This window comes from Macrotis lagotis, chromosome X (genome assembly GCF_037893015.1).
Source record: "Macrotis lagotis isolate mMagLag1 chromosome X, bilby.v1.9.chrom.fasta, whole genome shotgun sequence".
NCBI classification, from domain to species: Eukaryota; Metazoa; Chordata; class Mammalia; order Peramelemorphia; family Peramelidae; genus Macrotis; species Macrotis lagotis.
The window spans coordinates 647,223,432-647,245,853 of NC_133666.1; the positions used below are offsets into that span (position 1 = coordinate 647,223,432).

General features: G+C 37.3%; 1 protein-coding gene across 1 annotated transcript in view; it reads left to right on the top strand.

Annotated features, from left to right (window-relative positions):
* Positions 1–22,422, top strand: part of AP3D1 (adaptor related protein complex 3 subunit delta 1) — a 137,613-nt gene that overhangs the window by 59,558 nt on the left and 55,633 nt on the right. The window contains exons 6-12 of the mRNA XM_074204650.1: positions 5,188–5,317; positions 6,517–6,656; positions 7,136–7,209; positions 11,650–11,699; positions 15,931–15,980; positions 16,446–16,494; positions 21,910–22,055. Of these exons, the coding sequence (XP_074060751.1) occupies positions 5,188–5,317; positions 6,517–6,656; positions 7,136–7,209; positions 11,650–11,699; positions 15,931–15,980; positions 16,446–16,494; positions 21,910–22,055 (639 nt within the window). The remainder of the gene's footprint in view (positions 1–5,187; positions 5,318–6,516; positions 6,657–7,135; positions 7,210–11,649; positions 11,700–15,930; positions 15,981–16,445; positions 16,495–21,909; positions 22,056–22,422) is intronic.

Below are 22,422 nucleotides of genomic sequence, written 5' to 3' on the forward strand. Positions count from 1 at the left end.
GTCATTATTAAGTGTCTGAGGTTGAATTTGAACCCAGGCACTCCTGACTCCAGGGCCAGTGCTCTATCCACTTGCCCACCTAGCTGCCCCTATAGTAAGGATTCTTCATGGGGTTCTGGGAACTTCTTTACATTTTGACAACTGCATTTCATTTTAATTGGTTACCTTTATAATCCTATATATTTTATACATTTAAAAACATTGAAAAAGATTCCATAGACTTAAACAGATTTTCAGAGAGGTCCAGGACACGCAAAAAAAGGTTAAAGTTAAGTCAGTAAGCAGTTTTTTTGAGGTCAATGATTTAATATTTTGTTTTTTTCACCAATTTTCCCCAATTAAATTTTCCCCCAATTCCCTAAATTTTCCAATTTCCCCCCCCAAAATAATTTTTAGCACATTTTTTTTTAAGATTTTGAGTTCTGATTCTCTCACTCCCTCCCCCCCCCCCTTCCCTTCCCATTCTCACCCTGCCCTCCAAGGCAAGCAGTCTGGTGTGGGTTAGACATGTGCAGTCAGGTAAAACATTTCCACATTAGTCATTTTTCAACAAATATTTTTTAAGAGCCTACTATGTACCGGGTACTGCTGTAATCACTGGAGATTCAAAGAAAAGCAGAGATATAGCGCGTATGCAGTCAGACGAGTTCTAGATGTGATTACTTGCTGGTCGTCTCAGCAGGCGGGTGCTGGCCTTCAGGAGAAGGAAGAGACTTCTTGCAAATGTGAGGTTATAGCCAGAGAAGCTGGGAGGTTCTGGGGTCGGAGGCACTGACCTTGGCTTGGGTTTTGGTTTTTTGCAAGATGGTTGGGTGTGAAGTGACTTAAGATCACACTGCTAGTAAGTATCAAGTGTCTGAGGCCAAATTTGAACGCAGGTCCTTCTGACTCTAGGGTTGGCATTCTATCCACTGCCCCAGCTCTGGGCATTTTCAAAGGCTGTCTCCCAATCTTGAAATTCTCTCCATCCTTTCTTTGTCTATTGGCTGGTCTCACTTTCTTTAGGTTTTAGCTAAAGCCCCTCCTCCTGCAAGAAACTTGCCAAACTTCTATTAATACCAGTGTCCTTCCTCTGTCATTATCTCCATCTTTATCTTGTATGTATCTTTTTTTGTATATAGTTGTTGTTGTGTTCTCTTCCCTTGATCAAAATAAGTAAACATTTATGAAATGTTTGCTTTGTCTCAGGTACTGTGCTAAACCCTGGGAGTACACAGAGAGGCAAAATATAGTTCCTGCCCTTGAGGAGCTTACTTTCTAATAGGGGAGAGACCCAGCAAACAAGTATGTACAAACAAGCCCTATACAGGATAAATAAGAAGTAATTAAAAGAGGGGAAGGCACCAGAATCAAGAGAGGTTGGAGAAGCTTCTAGTTAAAGATGGAATTTCAGTTGGGATTTAAAGGAAGCTGGGGTATACAGGGTGAGCATTCCAGGTATGGGGGACAACTAAAGAAAATAATAATGTTCATTTTTGAAGAATACCACAACATCAGGGAGTTGATGCCATGACAAGCACTTGAATTGGATTTGAATTGAGGGGATGCTGTACAAAGTAACCAGCCTTACTTTCTCCTCCATAGTCATCTGGGTCCAGTGGCCAGATGTGAATCAGGACTACTAGACTTAGTCTTGGATGAGAGGCAATCAGGATTAAGTGACTTACCCAAGGCCATGTAGCTAGAAAGACTTTTGTGTCAGAGGCTAGATTCGAACTCCTGTCCTCCTGACTCCAAGACCAGTGCTCTATCCACTGGGCCACCTAGTTGTCCCCACCAGAGAAAATGCTTGTAAGGTGAGGGATTAGAGTATGTTGTTTTTTGGAGCTGCTTGAAGGGCCAGTGTCACTGGATCAAAGAGTAAATGTAGGAGTAAGGTATAAGAAGATTGAAAGTTAGGAGGGAGCAGCCAGGGTATAAAGGACTTTGAGTGCCAGAGAATATTTTATACTAGAAGTAGTAGGAATCTACTTTTTTGTTTATTGAGTGAGGGCATTGGGGAATTACATAGTCAGATGTGCTTTAGGAAAATTACTTGGATGATTGAGTGGAGGATGAAATGGAGTGAGGAGAGACTTGAAGCAGACATAGTCCCCAGCTGATTCTTGCAGTCACTGAGGTGATTAGAACCTGTACAGCATCATGGTGACAGAATCAGAGGGAAAAGGGGTGTACCTGAGTAAATTTGCAAAGGTGAAATCACCGTGAGAGTGGTTAGACACAGTGAAGTGTGCAGGAGGATACCAAGCCTATGAAACTTGGGGACTGGGAAGGCAGGATGGGGGTTACACTTGACAGCACTCAGAATGTTGGAGGCAGGGAAAATTTAGGGAGAAATCTTGCATGTATTGAGTTTAAGAAATTTCCTGGATATTCAGTTTGAGATGTCTGAAAGGCAGTTTGGGGATGTGAGTCAGCAAAGAGCTTAGTGTGGGATAGGTAGATTTGAAAATCGTCAGCATATATCAAATGATAGTTAAATCCATGGCAGCTGATGAGATCACTTAATGAAATATATAGAGGAAGAAGAGGAGAGAGTCCAGGACAGAACCCTGAGTTACACCTATAGTTAGTGGACATGATTTGGAAGAGACCAAGCAAAAGAGACTGAGGAGTGATCAGATGGAGAGGAGAAGAACCAGAAGAAAGTAATGTTCCAAAAACCTCAAGAGAAGAGAAGAGACATCAGTAATGTCAAATGCTGTAGAAAGGTCAAGAAGAATGAGGATTGAGAAAAGACCATTGGATTGAAGAGAGCAATTTCAGTGAAATGATGTGGTTGGTAGGCAGTTTGTAAGGCGTGAAAAGTGCTTCTATCTCCTGTTGATAGCTTTTTCAAGGAGTTTAGTCATAAAGAACAGAAGAGATCTAAGGTGATAGGAATGGAAGGATCAAGTGAGTTTTCTGAGAAATGGTAGAGACGGACATATTTATAGGCAGTAGAGGAAGAACCCATAAACAGGAAGAGATTGAAAATAAGTGATAGAGTGGGGATGACAGAGGCTTCTGGAGGAGATGAAATGGAATGAGATTGTTTATCCTTTGGAAGGAGTGAGGCTGTCTCTTCATGTGAGACAGGTGAAGGAGTTGATAGTGACAGAAGACATATGAGGGAGATAAAAGAAGAGAGCAGAGGTGACTCATTGTAAAGAACATTTTCTCTTTAATATATGATGTGAAAGTTCTCAGCTGAGAAAGTGGGAGAAGGAAGCTTAAGAAAGGATGAAAGATTTGAAAGATCCATTGTGAAGAATAGGAGAGTGAGTTAATAAGAGCAAGGTGAATGATTGCCTGTCAGTGCCCAGTTGAGATTGTGTAGCAAATTTATAGTAGACCACAGTCAAAATTATTGTTCTCCAACTTTATTCAGTATAGAAGTGAAGGTGGCAGATGGTGGGAGTGATCTGAAATTGAAGCTTGGAAGGTGACAGTAGTATGATAAGTGGATGAATGAGACATTAATAAGAAAAGGATCGCATAGAGTAGAACTTGGTTCACTAGAGGGTTAAGATGGGGAAAGGGGGAAACAGAGATGCTAGTGCAGGGCAGGTGACCTGTAAGAGAATTGAGGGTCAAGAGATCAGAGGTCATGTAGAGTAGTTTGGTAAGAGAAGGCAGGGAACAGGTGGAAAACCAATAGACTGTGATCAGAACAGGGGATTTTAAATTCTTGAACAGGGAGGTGGTGCATTTTTGAGTGATGACAAGATCCAAGTATGACTGTCTGTGTGAAACTGAGGTGGAGTGGAGAACTAGGTCACAGGGAGTGAAGAGGTTAAGACGATAAGTTATTAGTGTTTTGAGGGAAAGTCAACATATATATATATATATTTTTTTTTTGCAAGGCAAACTGGGTTAAGTGGCTTGCCCAAGGCCACACAGCTAGGTAGTTATTAAGTGTCTGAGACCAGATTTGAACCCAGGTACTCTGACTCCAGGGCTGGTGTTTTATCCACTACACCACCTAGCCGCCCAAAAGTCAATATAATTTTAAGATTCTCAAATATAAAGGCAAGAGTTGGGGAGAAGAGAAAAATTGTGAGATATGTACTGAACTCTTTGAGGAAGGGCAGAGAACAATGGTAATGTCTGTAGAAAACAGCTACTGGATTTTGATTGGGTGTTAGATATGAGTTGTGAACTTCAAAAGGAAGAGAGCTACTGAATAGCAGAGGCAATGGAAAGCAGTGAGGGTGCAACCTAGACTAGGAAAGTATGGTCCACTTGTCAGTCATTGAAGGTGGAAGGAGGGAGAAGAGAAGATTAAGGGTAAAGGGAAGTATATTGTCTGTGGAGCAGTGATTCCAAAGGACAGCCACCTCCCCTGCCCCCCCCCCCCCCCCCCCCACATACTAGCATTGGGTCAGGACTCTGGAATATTGTGTTTGAAGGGGACAGGAATCAAGGATAGGAGCTTCTAGAGTTAATGACTCTTTTTGCTTTCCTTCTTATCTCCAACCTCAGTAGTGCCTGGCCCCTAGGAAGTGCTTGATAATCACCTTGGACTAACTTCCTGCTATGAGTCTTGAGTTCCAGGAGGGTTTATATATTCTGTTTAGTTAAGGAAATAAAATAGATTTTCTCTATCTATCTTAGAAATCATCCATTTTAATCTCATTTTAGTAATGAAACAGTTTAGTCCATTTCACAACAGTAGATAACACTGTCCAAAACAGATGCTGGAGATCATTAACTCTTGAGTTGTGAACACAGCAGATCATTAACTTTTTGCAGTGTTAGTAAAAGTTAGAGGGAAGTGGTGGAGGTGAGAAACATGGTTAGGAATAGGCAAAGTCAGGAAAGGGGATGATATTCAGAGTATATTGATATTGTCATGACTGAACCCAGTCTCTGTGCTCTGTGAAGAGACTAGTATCTCCATGGGAGTGATCTTCTTTTGGGGCATTATGAGGAGAGAAGTTGAGGCTGGATTATTCTAGTTTGCTATTAGATCTTATTTTGAGTAATAAAATTGCATATGGAAAGAAATTATACCTCTTTCATGGCCTGAGAGAGCTAGGGAGGCAGAGATTTCTAAGTTTTCAAAATCAGATCTCATCTATAAATTCCTAATGTAGTTACAACTTGCATGCTTGCACTTTGGTGGGGGGGCCAGAGAACTGAAATGAATCTTTGCACATATCTCCACCATGGCATGTGCATCTCTTACATTTGTCTGGTTCACAGATGTCACACACAAAGCCTTACATCAGGAAGAAGGCTGTGCTGATCATGTATAAAGTGTTCTTGAAGTACCCAGAGTCCCTTCGCCCTGCCTTCCCTCGCCTAAAGGAGAAACTTGAGGATCCTGACCCTGGTCTGTTACATTTCTGTTGTCTTGGGTATTTAAATAAAATTTTGATGTACAGTAGCAAGGTGGTCTTTTAAATTTAACATCTTGATGAGTCCATTTTCTGTGAAAATATGATTAAAGTTGATAATTAAAAATGACCTCTTATTGGGGCTATTGTAATTGGGATTCTTTTCCAGGTCTGGGTTTGAATAGCTAGGCCCTTTCCAATTCTAAAATTCTGTGTACGATGGGTCGAAAAGGAAAAGGAAATGTTTGGCCCACTTTCTGTAAGATGATAGGATAATTTCAAACTGAAATAGAATTGAAGATGAAGTTAAAGGTAAGCTAGATCTAGTCCATGGAATCTTTGGGACCAGGTATCATCTTGGTCCCATTTTGAATCCATCCAGGCTACTGCTAGTGGCAAGTCCCAGAAACAGAAATTAAAAAAAAAATTCCACAAAAAAATCCTGTCCCAGAAACAGAAATTAAAAAAAAATTCCACAAAAAATCCTGTCCTCAAGGAATTCTGTAAAGGAAATAGCATGTAAATGTATAAATAAACAAAAATATTCAAGATAATTTTGCAGAGAAGCAATAGTAAGTGGAGAAAGGGATGGTCAGAGAATACCTTCTATAAAAGGTAGTGTTTGTGCTAAGTTGTGAAAAATACAAGGTATTGTAAGAGGTAAGGGTAAAGAAGAAATTAAGTTAGCCATCAAGGACAGTTTTTGTAAAAGGTATGAAGATGGGAGATGGCACATTGATGAGGATTAGCAAAAAAGCTAATTAGGATGCATGAAGAAGAATGACATAATGCTCTAAAGGGAGATTGGAGTAAAGTTTTCAAGAACTTTATTAGTCAGATAGAGAGGACTTTGTATTTGACTCTCATGGGATTAGATTGTTCTTGGAGATTGATTAAGAAAATGACATGGTCAGGATTGCACTTAAGGAATATCATTTGGGCATCTATCTAGAGGAAAGAGATTTAAGTCAGGGCCTTGACAAGAAACAAGGGATGAGAGCCCAAATTGGTGTGGTCACTGCATGAATGGACAAAAGTGTTCCACAGAAATCTAGACAATATGTTTTTTCCACTTTGAGAAAGACTATAAATAGTTGAAGAGTTGAAGATAGGAATAAATAGTTACATGGGGATGACTTGCCATATGTACCTTTGCCCAGATACCAAGGTAGTTTTATGTACCTTAAATTCATAGGTGTGCAATCTGCAGCAGTGAATGTCATCTGTGAGCTGGCCAGGCGAAATCCCAAAAACTATCTATCCCTTGCTCCACTATTTTTTAAGTTGATGACTTCTTCCACTAATAATTGGGTCCTCATTAAGATTATCAAATTGGTAAGTATTTCCATGCTGTGATTATTAATTTTTGTTCTCATTAGGAAAATTGTTTGTGACCCAACATTTATTGAATGTCTTCTTTGCAGATTTTTTTTGTTAAAATAAACATCAGAAAAAAAAATTAAGTAAACTTAAAGAACAAGGAATAAAATTGTAGAGGAAATTATTAGCATCTATAAAGTCATAATAAATTGAATTAGCAAAAACATAAACTCATTGTCATTTTTCAAGTTCCAGGTCATTTGACCGTATTATTATTTTTTAATTTAGTTGTGTTTAAAAGCTTATACAGTAATATTCACAGTACATTAATCTAAAAGATTAAGAATATCTGTTTCTATAGTCAGCATGCTCAGGAAGAGAATAACCACCTGCTGCAAACTTGTTTTGACCCTACAAAAAAGAAAAGATGATCAGATGTGAACTATGTCCTGTCACAAAATAATCTATTGATTTTTTTCCTTTTATTCACATAGTTTGGTGCTCTTACTCCCTTAGAACCAAGGCTGGGAAAAAAACTAATTGAACCCCTCACCAACCTAATTCATAGGTAAGTCAGAAGAGAAAATTTTGAATTCCTAGCCTCCATACAAGTACATATCTTCTTTTTTTTTTAAAAAATATGCAATTACATACTTGAAGTAGGCAAATACAGTTACATAGAGTTTCATTGTATCAGGTTCTTAAGTAATGAAAAACAAATATCCAAATGTTTATGGCTACTTATCGGTTATTACTCAGAATGCATGTATGTAATTGGGCTATTCTGAAAGACCACAGGTCAATAAATCTTAAAAACTAGATAGAATATGCTTTTTTTAAAAGGTTTTTGCAGGGCAATGGGGTTAAGTGGCTTGCCCAAGGCCACACAGCTAGGTAATTATTAAGTATCTGAGGTCAGATTTGAACTCAGGTACTCCTGATTCCTGGGCCGGTGCTCTATTCACTGTGCCACGTAGCCACCCCAGAATACACTTTTCTTATTAATCTAATTTCTCTTTATTGATACTATTCACTCCCACAGTGTGTAATTCTTTCTCTCTTTCCCTCTTTCTCTCTATCTCTCTCTCTCTCTCTCTCTCTCTCTCTCTCTCTCTCTCTCTCTCTCTCTCACTTTCTCTCTTTGTTTTTCTCTTCCTTTCTCTTTTTCCCTATCTCTCTCTCCCTTTCTCTCTCTCTCTCTCTTTCTCTCTCTCTCTCTCTCTCTCTCTCTCTTCTCTCTCTCTCTCTCTCTCTCTCTCTCTCTCTCTCTCTCTCTCTCTCTCTTTCTCTTTCTCTCTTTCCTTCCTTCCTTCCTTCCTTCCTTCCTTCCTTCCTTCCTTCCTTCCTTCCTTCCTTCCTTCCTTCCTTCCTTCCTTCCTTCCTTCCTTCTTTCTTTCCTTTCTTTTTGTTTTGCAAGGCAAAGGGGTTAAGTGAATTGTCCGAGATTGCCAGCTAGGCAATTATTAAGTGTCTGAGGCTGGATTTGAACTCAGGTCCTCCTGATTCCAGGGCTGGTGCTCTATCCATTGTGCCACCTAACTGCACCTCAAACTGGCTTTCTTTAAATTCTCTTCGTCCAAAAATGAACTCATTATCTTTCTCCCTACTTTCCTGACTTCCAGCATCCCTATTGCTGTCAAGGGTAGTAATAACCTATTGATTTCACCTTTGCAACATCTTTCAAATCTGCCACTACCCTGCTCCATTTTCACCTTGGGCAAGCCACTTAAGCCCATTTGCATGTCCTCATCATTTCCTGATTGGATGATTGCAATAGTGTGCTGGTGGTTCTATCTGCCTCTGTCTCTCCCCACTCCAGTGCCACCCTCCATCCTCCATAATGATTTTCCTCAAGTGCAGGTTCAGTCCTATCACTAGCCTTCCCCAATACCCTCCAAGCAATAAGCTTCGGTGGCTTCTTTTCACCTCAAGCATCAAGTACAAATAGCCCCCCTCTTACATCTTCAGTCTTCTGACCTTCTTCCCCACAACCACTTCTTTGAAACAGTGACCTTGGCTTCCACAAACAAGACTGACCTTTCTGGCTTTTAAGTCCTAACTAAAATTCCTGTAGAATGTATAGGAAACCTTTCCCAGTCCTTAAGTCCAGTGCCTTCCCTCTATTAATTATATCCTATTTATCCTGTATAGGACTTGTTTGCATGTTGTCTCTCCCATTAATTGTAAGCTCCTCAAGGGCAAGGACTGGCTTGCCTTTCTTTGTACTCTCAATACCTAATAAAGTGCTCCACCAGATGGTGGTGATGAAGGGTTCAATGGAGAAAAGGCATGCAATTTGCATGAGTGCTCTCCCTCCCAGGGCTTCTAGATCTATGTGCTTGTTTGGGGGTAACTAGTAGTTGATGCTGGTGTTGAAGAAAGTGAATTCCTAATTCACAGTTCCTTGTTGGATTGCCCTATGGATCATGACAGGGTTCTTTTTAGGCAGTGGGTTTGGGGTTTGTTTGATCATTTTGACTAGATGACTCCTTTCCATAAGGAAAATGGGTCTGTTTTTTCCTGGTATGCTATTGCTTTAAATTCCTAGATTTAAAGAAAGGTCTCTTTGTTCTCAAATCACTAATTAAGTTGTTATATATGACTCTCTGAATTGTGTTCCCCAAGTTTTTTCTCGGGTAGATTTTCAGATCAGACAATTTTAACTTCATTGCAGAATGAGAAAGCTCCAAATTGTATATGTTAGTTGTAAGGTATAGAATCTTAGAATGTTAGAGGTGAAGAGAACCTTAAAACTTACCTAGTCCTACTCTTATTTTACAAAGAATGAAACTGAGATCCAGAGATTGGGAGGGTCTTGCCCAAGATAAAACAGTTCATGAGAAAACTGATCCTAGAACTCTTATCACCCAACTGTCTATCAAGTGCTTTTTCCACTATACCTGAATGAATTAAAAATGCTAATAAAACTTTTGTGTTGGAGTCCTTTCCAGTGTTAAAATTATAGGCCTGCATTGAGTGAGCATATTCGACTTTGTAACCTGCTTTTCTAAAAGAAAGTCTGTTTTGAGATACTAATTTTGAATCTGTCTTCTTGGTTTTCATTGATACCATAGTATGGTTTTGTTAAGTTCTGTGACATATTTGGAAACTTAACTAAATTTTTTTGTTTGTTTTGGTTTGGTTTTCTTTTTGCAAGGCAAATGGGGTTAAGTGGCTTGCCCAAGGCCACACAGCAGGTAATTATTAAGTGTCTGAGACAGGATTTGAACCCAGGTACTCCTGACTCCAGGGCTGGTGCTTTATCCACTGCACCACCTAGCCGCCCTGGAAACTTAATTACATTTTAAAACAATATCAGTGTGGTGTGTTAAAGACTAAGAATTCAGATTGTTTGAGTCTAGTCCCTGCTTTGCCATTAATTAGCTTTTTAGTATTTTAACTGTACATTTTCCTCATCCCTAAGAAGGGACTAGATTGTCTCCCAGATACCTTCAATCTGAGATTGTCTTCTGAGCTTATTGCTTTTTGGTAACATAAACTTTAAAGTATTTAAATTTAACATGTAAGATAGGTATTTGGATTGTGGTCAGTTTCAATTTTAACTATCCTATTGGGTTTTTATAAATATAAAATACTACTGTAGCAAAATACTGGCTGTATTTCTAAATAATGACAAAGAAAGATGTCTGCTATGATTTATTCTCTCTGGACAACCAGAATTGCTGTGTCCAAACCTGTGTCCATGACTTCTATATTAGATGCCTCTCCCTGGTGTTGATTTTTAGGGATGACAAGCAAAATTTAAAAAAAACACAGTGTATATCTCTCCCCTCCTTCTTCTTATCCTGTGTGGGAGTTATGTTAATATTTCTAGGGTGTTACTGTGTTGAAGTTGAAGAGAAACAGCCTGATCTGTTGGATTCTTTTGGAATTAGTGGTCAAAGGGGTATTTGTTGAGGGAACTTAAGACTTCTTTGTAGAGAAACCAAAGCCTTTTTTTGGGTAAAAGATCTTAAACTTTAATTAAAAAGTAGAAAAAATTATCAAGATTTTTATTTCATTGAGCAAGTTGACCTTATTATGATCCAGTCTTTCCACCTATTATAGATTCTTATCTTCAAGATGATTTGTTTCTTTAGCATAGTAAGTAATGAATTCAAATATGAGGAACAATCAGTAACCAAACTCAGGATTTAGATTTATCCTTTGAGAAGGACCACAGTGGGACAGCTAGGTGGCGCAGTGGCAAGAGCACCAGCCCTGGCGTTAGGAGGATCTGAGTTCAGATTTGAACTCAGACACTTAATAATTGTCTGTGTGACCTTGGGCAAATTACTTAACCCCATTGCCTTAAATTTTTTTTTTTTAGGTTTTTGCAAGACAAATGGTTTTATGTGGCTTGCCCAAGGTCAAACAGCTAAGTAATTATTAAGTGTCTGAGGCTGGATTTGAACTCAGGTCCTCCTGACTCCAGGGCTGGTGCTCTATCCACTGCACCACCTAGCCACCCCTCCCATTGCCTCAAATTTTAAAAAAAATGACAATTGAAAAGGACCATAGCATTATAGAACTCTGAATTTGAAAGTCAGGGTGCTAGGTTCTTAACTTTGACAAGCCTCTCAAGTTTTGGACTTCAAATTTCAAGCCTCTCCAACTAGGAGCACCACCTGCCACCTGCCCCCAACTTTATCTTCCAGAGTATTGACAGATAACCTCAGGGTCATGGGAGGTGATGGATTTGGAAATGCTTAGAAAAGCTAATTGTTATCTGAATCCAAGGTGTTGTGACTGTTATTCTTGCCAGCAAATTTTTCATACATGTAAGCTTGTGTGATTTTCCATTATATGGATGGCATCACAGATGGATGGAAATTGAGAAACAGACATTTGTAATTTACCCAGGTTGAATAAACTGAATGGAAACAAACAGATCCAGAATTGAATCATCCCCATTTCACTGAATTCACAAATCACATGCTGCTCTCCTTGAGCTTGTTAAGACTTGTAAAGGGTTTTTGGTCATTTTGTCACCTCTCTCTCTTTTCAGCACTTCTGCCATGTCTCTTCTCTATGAATGTGTGAACACAGTGATAGCAGGTGAGGACCAAAGAAGAGCTCCAGTGGGTACACTTCTCTTTCAAGTACAGATCAAGGTGGACCAGGAAAACACCTGAGTTTGCCTCTTAGTGACTCCTCCCTCTCAAAACTATGCTCTTGTCAAAGCAGGTGGTAACAGCCAGAGAAAATCTGCTTGGCTTAAGTTTGTCACAAGGTCCTGTTAGCAGGTAGAGTATGAATGACCTGTATTGGGTGTTATAGTGAAAACCTAGAGGTTAGAGTGGGTCAGTCTGATGGCTCTACCTCCCAAGGTACAAGTCAGAGATTCCTGACTCTTCTGTATCATTTGTTCCCTTACCCTTATTGTTCAAGTCCTTAAAACAAATTCAGTTGCTTCATTTTTTTAGACTCATTCTATTGTTGTGTTGTTACTATATCTCAGTACCAAAATAAAGCTAGTCTTTTTTTTGTTTGTTTGTTTAGGTTTTTGCAAGGCAAATGGGTTAAGTGGCTTGCTCAAGGCCACACAGCTAGGTAATTATTAAGTGTCTGAGACCGGATTTGAACTCAGGTACTCCTGACACCAGGGCTGGTGCTCTATTCACTAGGCCACCTAGCACCCCTGGCCTTTTTTCTTAATCTAATCCCCTAATTATATGGTATATTGGAAAGCACATCTGCTTCTTATCAGCACTGTGGGCTTAGGAGTGACCAGGTCTCCATTAGAAAACAGGGTAATCTTTTTAAGCAGTGTAAAAGTGAAAGAAAACTAGGCTGAGTTTAGTTAATTTTTCTGCCTGCTAATCCTGATGTTATCTGAAACTATACTCTCATTGATGAAACAAATGCTTTTTTAAATCTATGCCTGAAAAGAATTATGGTGGTACTGAGTCCTTGTTTTAATTACATTAAATCTAATCAAATTAATGAGTGTCCCAGAGGCCAGAAGAAGTCTTATTTGATACCATGTGCATTGATCTAACTGTGCACTAGACTGGAAACCATTTATCTGCTTCTGCTTTGCAACTTAGAAACTAAAAAAAGGCCTTGGAACAACAAAGGATGATGAAGGCCCTTTTTGGAATAAGACTAATAAGATCTCTTTTCTGAAAGACCTTTGAAATAGTCACTTTGCTTGTGAGCAAGGTGTTCTTTTTAGTCCCATTCTTTGTCCTGTAAATGAGAACTGAGTGGAGCTCTCTGGGTTTTATCCAGGAAATGGGGTAAGAATGTTTCTTCCCTTAATGATAAGAGGCCTTTTTTCTCCATGTCATTTTGAGGATTTGATTAGTCTATGTTGTGGAACTGAATCAGATCATTATTATCTCTGGGGTGTAAAATTGTGACTTTTGAAAACCAGCCATGTTTTGGTTTTGTTTTTAAGTTCTGCTTTATATAGAAGACAGTAAAACCTAGAAAATGGCAGGATTGATGTGTGCACCAACACAGGTAGGCTAGCAGTTTTGGAAGATATGAAGTTATTGTTAAAAACCGTTCAATTCTAAATAATCTGCTGATATAGAAGTAGAGGTAAAGGCAGACAACAACCTCTTAGGGAACCTCTGGATCACAGTCCCTATAATTATTATATGGCCTACCTGGGAATTGTGTGCTTATATTCAGCAGTTGTTCGTTAAGTGCCAACTATTTCCAGAGCATTCAGCTGAGAGCTGGGAAAATCAGTTTAGTGAAGCCTGAAATTTTACCTTCAAAAGTAGGGAGTAAAACAGGCACAAAGGATAACTTGATATTAGCTGCAGTGTTAAAATATTCAAGTTTTAATACCTGCTCTTTTATATGCTTGACCTTCTTACCATAATTAAACTAAGAGTGTGAGTACTTTAAAAATCATTTAATTTGCCACAAATACATCTTTGAGTGTACAAAGTGAAATCACATATCCAGCCTTTATTCCTATCCCTATCCCCTGCTTATAAAAAAATACCTTTAAGATGCATTTCCCATATAGTTCCATGAAGCCTTAGTATCCTGTGCAATATAAATAGGGTTTCTGTGAGAAAATTTTAGTGACAGTAATATTCTGTTATCCAAAGTAAATATTGTTGGAAGCCACTTTCTGTTTTTGGAAAAGTCATTAAGGGGCGGCTAGGTGGCACAGTGGATGAAGCACCGGCCCTGGAGTCAGGAGTACCTGGGTTCAAATCCGGTCTCAGACACTTAATAATTACCTGGCTATGTGGACTTGGGCAAGCCACTTAACTCCATTTGCCTTGCCAAAAAAAAAAAAAGTGGAGAGGTGGCTTCAAATCCTGACGCTTTTCCCTTTTTTTATGACTTTGGACAAATCAATTTCTGCACCTCAGTTTTATCATTTTAAAACCAAGGGAGGGGGCAGCTAGGTGGTGCAGTGGATAGAGCACTGGCCCTGGAGTCAGGATTATCTGAGTTCACATATGACTTTAGATGCTTAAAAATTACCTAGCTGTGTGGCCTTGGACAAGCCACTTAACCCATTGCCTTGTAGAAAAAAAAAACTAAAAAAAACTAAAACCAAGGGAGTTGGACTGATCATTTTTGATGCCCCTTTCCCCTCAAAATCTTATGGTCTATCTACATATCAAAAACATGTATTTTTTTGTATCAAAATGGATGAGTGGCACACTCTTCCTCCACCATCCCCCAAGCCTACTTTGCTTTGAACAGAAGAGCACAGGATTCCAACCTTAGCTAACTAAACTTGACCCAGTCTCATTTGCTCCAGTTGAAAAACTGGAATAGTTCCGCTTTGGGCAGAAGCAAAAGGTAGCAGAAAGGTATAAAAGGATGAAAAGTCTCTTTTATTTTCCTTTCCCTCCTGCCCCCAAAGTTTTAGCTTCTTATTTGCAACTGATGTAAAAAGGTAAAAGTCAGGCTAGAGCTTAACCAATATATTTTTAAAAACAACACAAACTTAATTCTATTTTATTTTCAACTGTCCCCTATATCCTTTTATTTTAAATCTAAATTGCCTGATATTGTTTTGGAGGCCATTCCATTCTTCCAGAATCTTTTAGCATTTGCAGGTCCCATTTGCATCTTAGGTTAAAAATGTTTCATGGTCAGTTTGATTTAGAATGTGATTCTAAAGAGCCACAAATATTACTTTGTAGTCTAGAAAAGAAATGAGTGAACCAATGGGTATTTATTTAGTGCTGGACTAGCTATAGGAAATAGGCGTAACATTAACACTGGTTTGTAATGTTCAACTTTTACAAAAATATATCTCCACCAAAGTACTAGTTCAATATCTTAAAGATAACTCTAGGATACACACACACACACACACACACACACATATATATATATATATATATATATATATATATATATATATATATATACACACACACACACACACATATATACATATATTTTTTAATTTTTATTTTTTTAATTTTTATTTTTTTTGGTTTTTGCAAGGCAAATGGGGTTAAGTGGCTTGCCCAAGGCCACACAGCTAGGTAATTATTAAGTGTCTGAGACCGGATTTGAACCCAGGTACTCCTGACTCCAAGGCCGGTGCTTTATCCACTACGCCACCTAGCCGCCCAATAACTCTAGGATATTAAAGACTATACCTGCTTAGCAGACACTGAAGATTCTCTTAAAGGCCTATTATAAGGGATCAGTGATTTAATGTCTAGCCAAATTCAGGGAGTCTCATCAGCAGATTGATTAAAGGGTGAGGAATTTTTCAGTCTACAGCCTGAAAAGTGAATCAAAGATTCTCTACTGAATCATAAAAGAACAATGCACTATGCATTGGTGCAGGGAGTGCCTGCCACACCTATGAAATCATAGGTCTTTAAAGTGAAGTTTGAAAATAGAGGTAACTTTTAATTATTCGTGAGAATCAGAGGGTGCAATGATATATATTACAACATGGATTCCACTAAGTGTTTTTGTTGGGATTTTTGAAAGTATCATGGCTATTATAACTTGTATATTTACCTCCTTAATTATATTTGACTTATTCTATTATTAAAATCACTTTGTATTTTACTTTGTATTTATAACATGGGTGATAAGGAGCTATCTAGAAATTTCCTTAAGGCACAAGGAAGCTGATTCATCTTTTAAAAAATTTGCCACAGATCATTGAAAATTGATTTGCTAAGGGGTCTCTGATACTGTTTTGCATATTGGTATATCTGTGAAGAAGCAAACATGAGGCTCAGATTAAATGCATTTCTGCTATTGTTTGTATTTTTTGAGGTTTGGTTCTTGTTTTGCCTGAGTTGAAAGTTTAATTGATAATTGTTTGTTTCAGTTTTGATTTCTCTATCTTCTGGAATGCCCAATCACAGTGCCAGCATCCAGGTATGATCATTTCTTTCTTTGTATCTAGATTTTAATGAAAGAACTTGGATGAGTGAAGAGTAGTAGATTATCCATACAAAGAGATGCTCTGTAAACTGGCTTGTTTTCTGTTTTGTAAACCATATTGGAGTGAACAAAATTAGCTGAATACAAAATTAATAATTGCTAATAGTGAAGGTTTGGGATGACTCTTAAGAGTTCTTTAGCTGTTATATGATGAAAGAAGTTTCCTTGTCTCTTTAAGAACCTCTTTTTCCCCTAGTGTTTATATTGGTTCTTATCTGGGGGCATAGACATGGCTAGAGAGAGAAAAGCTTTCTTTAAAACACCTGGGATGGAGAGGAAAGAAATGCTGAGAAGTGCGTAGATCTCTTGTAGATTTTCCAGATTGACTATCATCTTGCTAAAAATTACAGACCTCTAATTTTAAAAGCTATAATAAGTGACTTTAACTTTTCTTTTCAGCTTTGTGTTCAGAAATTACGTATATTAATAGAAGATTCAGATCAAAATTGTAAGTTTACTATGCTTCCTCCTCTTCAATCCTCCCCCTTCATGGTATTATTTCTTTATTTTTACCACATTTCTTTCTCTCTCTCTCTCTCTTTCTCTCTCTCTTTCTGTGTGTGTGTGTGTGTGTGTGTGTGTGTGTGTGTGTGTGTGTGTGTGTATCCATATCTAAAAGTAAAAATATACATAAACCTTTGGTGACCAGTTCGGGACACTTTCTGGAATCAGGTAACAGGTGATTTTTATTGAAGGAATGACATTTATTGCTGACATTTCAGAGGAAATCCAAAGGAAAATCTATTTAGACAGAAGATAATAAAGAAATTCCAATACAAAATAATATTTATGTCTTGTAGAAACATAAGTCTTAATGATTATGGAAAAATCATAAAAATAATTACTAGAAATCATTTTTAACAAATAGGGTGGAATAGCAGATGGCATTCCTTGTTACCTTTCTAAGTAGCATGAAATATCTTTTACCTGCATTTGTACACAAACATTTAAAAAATAATCTCTTTGTTAAAGAGACATATCTCTTTAGTAGCAAGCAGTGTATAGACTCAATATTAAGAACTTCTGGAAACTAGATGTAATAAATGTTCACTTTAAGCCAAATCTTTCTGAATAAATTATTAGAGATTTAGAAACAAGGCTTCTTTTCCTCCTTTATGCCCCTATCTTCCCCCCCAAGACATTATTACTGAATAGAATTTATGACCAAATTTTTAAAAAGGTGTTAAATGTCATATATACACACATCCATACACACATATGTAATGCATATACACATATGATGGCACAGTTAGGTGACCTGTGGATAGGGCTTAAAATCCAGCCTCAGATACTGAAGAGAAAAAATTTACCTAGCTGTGTGAGACCTTGGGCAGGTCACTTAACCCCATTGCTTTGCAAAAAAATCCAAAAAAATGTTAAATGGGCAGCTAAGTGGCAAAGTGGATGGAATCGGGAAGACCTGAGTTCAAATGTAGCCTCAGACACTTAATAATTGCCTAGCTGTGTCAAGGGACAAGTCACTTAACCCCCATTTCCTTAAATTATTTCTTTTTCTATCATAAGGGTCTATTATCCATGAAATTTTGCAGATTCTTTCTGCCTTCATTTTTATTTCCTGTCAGGAACACCTCTTAGACTGGATGAGTTTCCCAAATATTCCATGTTTTTGATGTTCTTTTCATTCTCAATTCACCTGCTCAGAATTCAGAGGATGCCTTATGTTCAGGCTTCAGGTCCAGAGTACCCCATATCCTGCAATATAGGATCAAGTGATTAAATTTGCTGTTCATAATTTTATGAGTTGCATTTCTGTCTTAGTTCATTTTGTCTTTCAAAATCTGAATGTACCAGTCTTATAGTCAGTTAAAGAAAAAATTGTTTTTTTTCTTGAAGTGTAAATACTTCAATGTGTGTTATGTGTGTGTGTGTGTGTGTGTGTGTGTGTGTGTAAAATGTCAACAATTATAAAATAAATATTTTCCTTCCTTTGAACTCAACATTTTGTTGGTATCTCACTTTTCACATCTGTTACAAAGTACTTCTGTGAATCTGTGACTTCATTGATGTCTGTACTCTTTTGAATGGTAATTTGCAGTCAGAATGAGCCAACTGGCCTGTGAGAACTATGTGCATTACTTTCAAATAAATCCTTTGCAAGGAATCCACCTATTGGGTCAGCAGAACAGCCTCTTCTATGCCTCTTAACATGATAAGGATAGTTTTTCAGCAATTGGGTGGTATCAGTTAGCCCTTGTACATATCTGCATAACCAGTCAGCCTCCCTTTGTACTTACACATCGTTGTTGATATCTTGAGTATGCCACTTTTTTTTGTGCCATTCATTGTTGGTGTTATGATTCAGCTTTTTTATGCCCATCAAACATCTTTCCATTGACCTTTAGTTGACCAAAAAAGATATCTTTAAGTGAGTAAAATGTCTTATAAAAATGAAACTTTGAGAAAGCCTTTTTCTTCCTCGTGTTTCTAATCAAAGATAAAGAGAGGAAAACATTTACTGATTTCCTCTATATTGTTATGGGTTTTTTAAGTAGTATTTTTCCCCCAAGGATTTTTTCTCCCCAGTTCAGATATTTTGAGAATTGCTCTGTCAACATTTTTGCTCTTCCCTTTTTTGAAGTACCATTTCTAATTCCTCTTGGGGACTATAATGTTCAAGACCAAATGGAGGTCGTTTTACTGGAATTTTTTGGCAAAAAAGTATACAAAAAATCAAATTTGACAGATCTTTTCCTATTTTTTATTTATCTTTTGTCCTCCTACTTTTATCCTGAAATCCTTTTTCTGATAATTTGACTCAGTTGAATATTTGCCAGGCTCATTTTCCCTTTAGTGCTGCTCTTTTTTTAATGAGACAACATTATTCATCTCTTATCCATCTCCTCAGTGAGATTCTGCAAATGAAGTTAAGGTTCCAAATTATTGTTGACTATGGTTGCACTCTCTATAATCTACTATTTGGCAAGGAGCTCAAATGCCTATCAGGTGCGGCAGTTTTTATGTTCTTTCAGTTTCCTTGTTATGGTATTTGCATTACCTTGTTAGAATTCTTAAACTTTACTCTCTTACATGTAATCTTCTATTTAATGACACTAGTTTTTTGACTCTTCTGTGAATAAGACACTACCTCTATTATATCCAGGCATTTTCTCTGGCTTTTCCCATGTTTAGAATGTTCTATCTACTAACTTAAGTCCCAACTAAAATCCCATCTTTTCCAGTAGTCTTTCCCCACCCCTCTTAATTTTAATTCCTTTCCTGTTAATTATTCACTATTAATACTGTATATAGTTTGCTTTGTGGATATTTGTTTTCTCTGCCATTAGATTGTCAACTTTTTGAGGGCAGGGATTATCTTTTGTCTCTACTTTTTTATCCCTAGCATTTTAGTACAGTGCACTTAATATTAATTGATTATTGATTGACTAAATTTTCAGTCTTGGGAGTTTTTTGGTGGATTTAATTTGTGAATTCTTTTATTGGAATTTCATTTTCTATGTTCAGAAGTTCTGGGTGATTTTTCTCCTGCTGTTTCCTTCATTATGTTGTTTCGGTTTTTTTGGTCCTGTCTTGTCCTTCTTAGGATTCTTAGACTATTCCTGTGTATCCTATCTTCAAGATAAGCAGGTTTTGCTTGCATTAGAAGTATATTTTATTTTACTATTTGTTTGAGGTTTTTTGTTTCTCTTCTACTTTGTTCTTCACTTCTGTGTATTTACATTCTCAATCTGTGTTCTCTCTCTCTCGGCTTGCCATTACAAATTCTAGTTTTTCTGTTCCATTCTTTATTTTTTGCTATATAGGACATAAATGCTGCTCTTATATTTCTCATTTTTTGTTCAAACCACTCAGGAATACCATGTTATGTGATTTCATGTTCTCAAATTTTACAGGGCCCTATCATCTTGTGCTGAATCATTTTCTTTTATTTTGCTGTATTTATTCATAGAGTCCTGGACTAGTTTATCTGATCTGGAGACATGTTTCTTTCTATTACTGTTTTTCTTGTTCATTTATCTGTTTATACTCAAAATTTTCGAGAATTTTCTTTTTGAAATCTTTGGTATTTTCAGCCTTTTTAACCCCTTTATTTTCCTTATCATTCACTTCTTGAATTCTCTCCCACCTTTCCCTCATTGTGGTTCCATTATGAACTGAATCTCAAAGTGTTTCAGCTTCCTCCTATATTGGGCAATTCTTAGTTCACCAGCTCAGAATTTTAAGAAGGTAAGGGTAAGAAGAAAGATTTAGCCACATAAAGTGGACTAAAGCTAACCAGTTTACAAGGATCAAATGAGAGTTTTTTGAGGGTAAGGAAAAATGAACTTGATTTCAGTTGAAGATTAGTGAAGGGCAGTCTGATGGAGAAGACAGGATAGAATGAGATATATACATATGGCAGGAGGAAAGGTTGCCATTTTGTGTGAAACCGGACTGAAGTAGGAAATACTAGTAGAAGGCAAATGAGTGAAGTGAGATGAAGAAACTTTCAGCAGATAGTCCCAATTTTTCACTGAAATATGAGGCAAGATTTTCAGCTGAGATGATAGGGTAAGGGACAACCATGGCAGCTTGAGGAAGGATGAAGAGGTTTGGAAGAATTGTTGTGAATGGGATAGTTAATTGATTAGGGAAGTATTAAAGTATTATTGTATTATTGCCACAATGAAAGCCCAGCTGAGATGATATATAACATACATTTGCTTGGACTCTATGAGTTTGATTTTGTGATTTTCTCCAGCTGTTTTTCAGAATCATATAAATAGGCTCAGGAGGCCAATTATATGATAAAACCAACTTTTTTTTAATGTTTATGCAAGGCAAATGGGGTTAAGTGGCTCGCCCAAGGCCATACAACTATGTAATTATAAAGTGTCTGAGGCCGAATTTGAACTCAGGTATTCCTGACTCCAGGGTGGTGCTCTATCCACTGCGCTACCTAGCCGCCCCAAAACCAACTTTCAATTCCTTTTGTTTGCCTTTCTTAGGAGAATTGTTGAAAAGTATTTCCATTTAACTGAAACCTTGTTAAATCTTGTGGTTTCATTTATTACAAGAATACTTTAGTACTGGTTTTATTTTATTTTTTTCTTTGAGCATAAGTGATTTGACTCAGTCTTTGGAATGACATTTGGAATAGCAATAGTTTTTTAGATGGTCTAAAAATTCTGACTCTTTCTCCACTAACTGGACACAGTTATTGCAGGAACTAAGGAAACTGTCCAACAAGGACTGAGAGCTATTTTATACTTGGGGTGGAGGAATATCACGTCCATTGATTTCACCACTTAGTGGTCAGCTTATTTGTGTTGAATCTCTACATATTTACTAGTCTTCGCCTTGGACAGTAGATACAATCTATTTTGGATCATATCCAGAGCCTCTTCATTCAATAAGGTAGAATTTCCAGAACTTGTACAGCACCAACATGGCCTTAAAGAATTCAGGGTCACCTCTGACATAGTGAAACTTTTGAGGATTTTAATGTAGAGCAAGGTGAACTTTGTGTTTGTGTCTTCTCTAATATTCTAAATGAAAGGCTCCTTGAGGACACAATGCTTGATGAGCACAGTGCCTCTTGCTTCTGATAACATTGAATATTAGACATCTATTCTTGGTAAGCTTAGTCATTACCTTGTTGGTTGTTTTTCATTTTGTTTATATTTATCCCTATGGTGGTACCTTTTACATTAAAAATTTCTAAAAATGTTGGATGGATCACTGTTAATTATTATATGTATCTTGCCTATAATTGTACACAAAATTGTCTATTTTAGCTTATGAGATTCTAAAAGTTAGGCACTGTGTTTTATTCCCTCTTTGTAGTGCTTTGACCAATTGGGCACAGAAATAACAGAAATTATTTTGTACTTCTTTTCACTAGTAAAGTATTTGGGATTGCTTGCTATGTCCAAAATCCTGAAAACTCATCCCAAGTCTGTTCAGTCCCATAAAGATCTCATTCTCCAGTGTTTGGATGATAAAGATGAATCTATTCGGCTTAGAGCATTAGATCTTCTCTATGGAATGGTAGGTACATCTTTTTCTTTTAGTTTCTTGAATGAATTCACCTGTACTTATTTTGGAGCTACCAAATTACCTTTTAGTGTGTGGGTCAAGTATATGCCAGGTTTTTCAGTCACACATTTCCCATATTCCATTCATTATATTCTTTTGTTGTGCGAGTTTAATATTTTTCAAGTTGTTTGAAGAAAGAATAACTTTAAAAATCAAGAATTTTCCCAGAACCTCAGGTAAACCTTTGAAGAGTTGTATCATATTTCATTACACAGAGAAGCTTTTTAATGTAGCATATAAAATAAATTACATTATTCTTATTTGTCTGCCTTCAAAATGATGAAAAAAGGAAAATATTACATTTATTTTCATTAAAGAC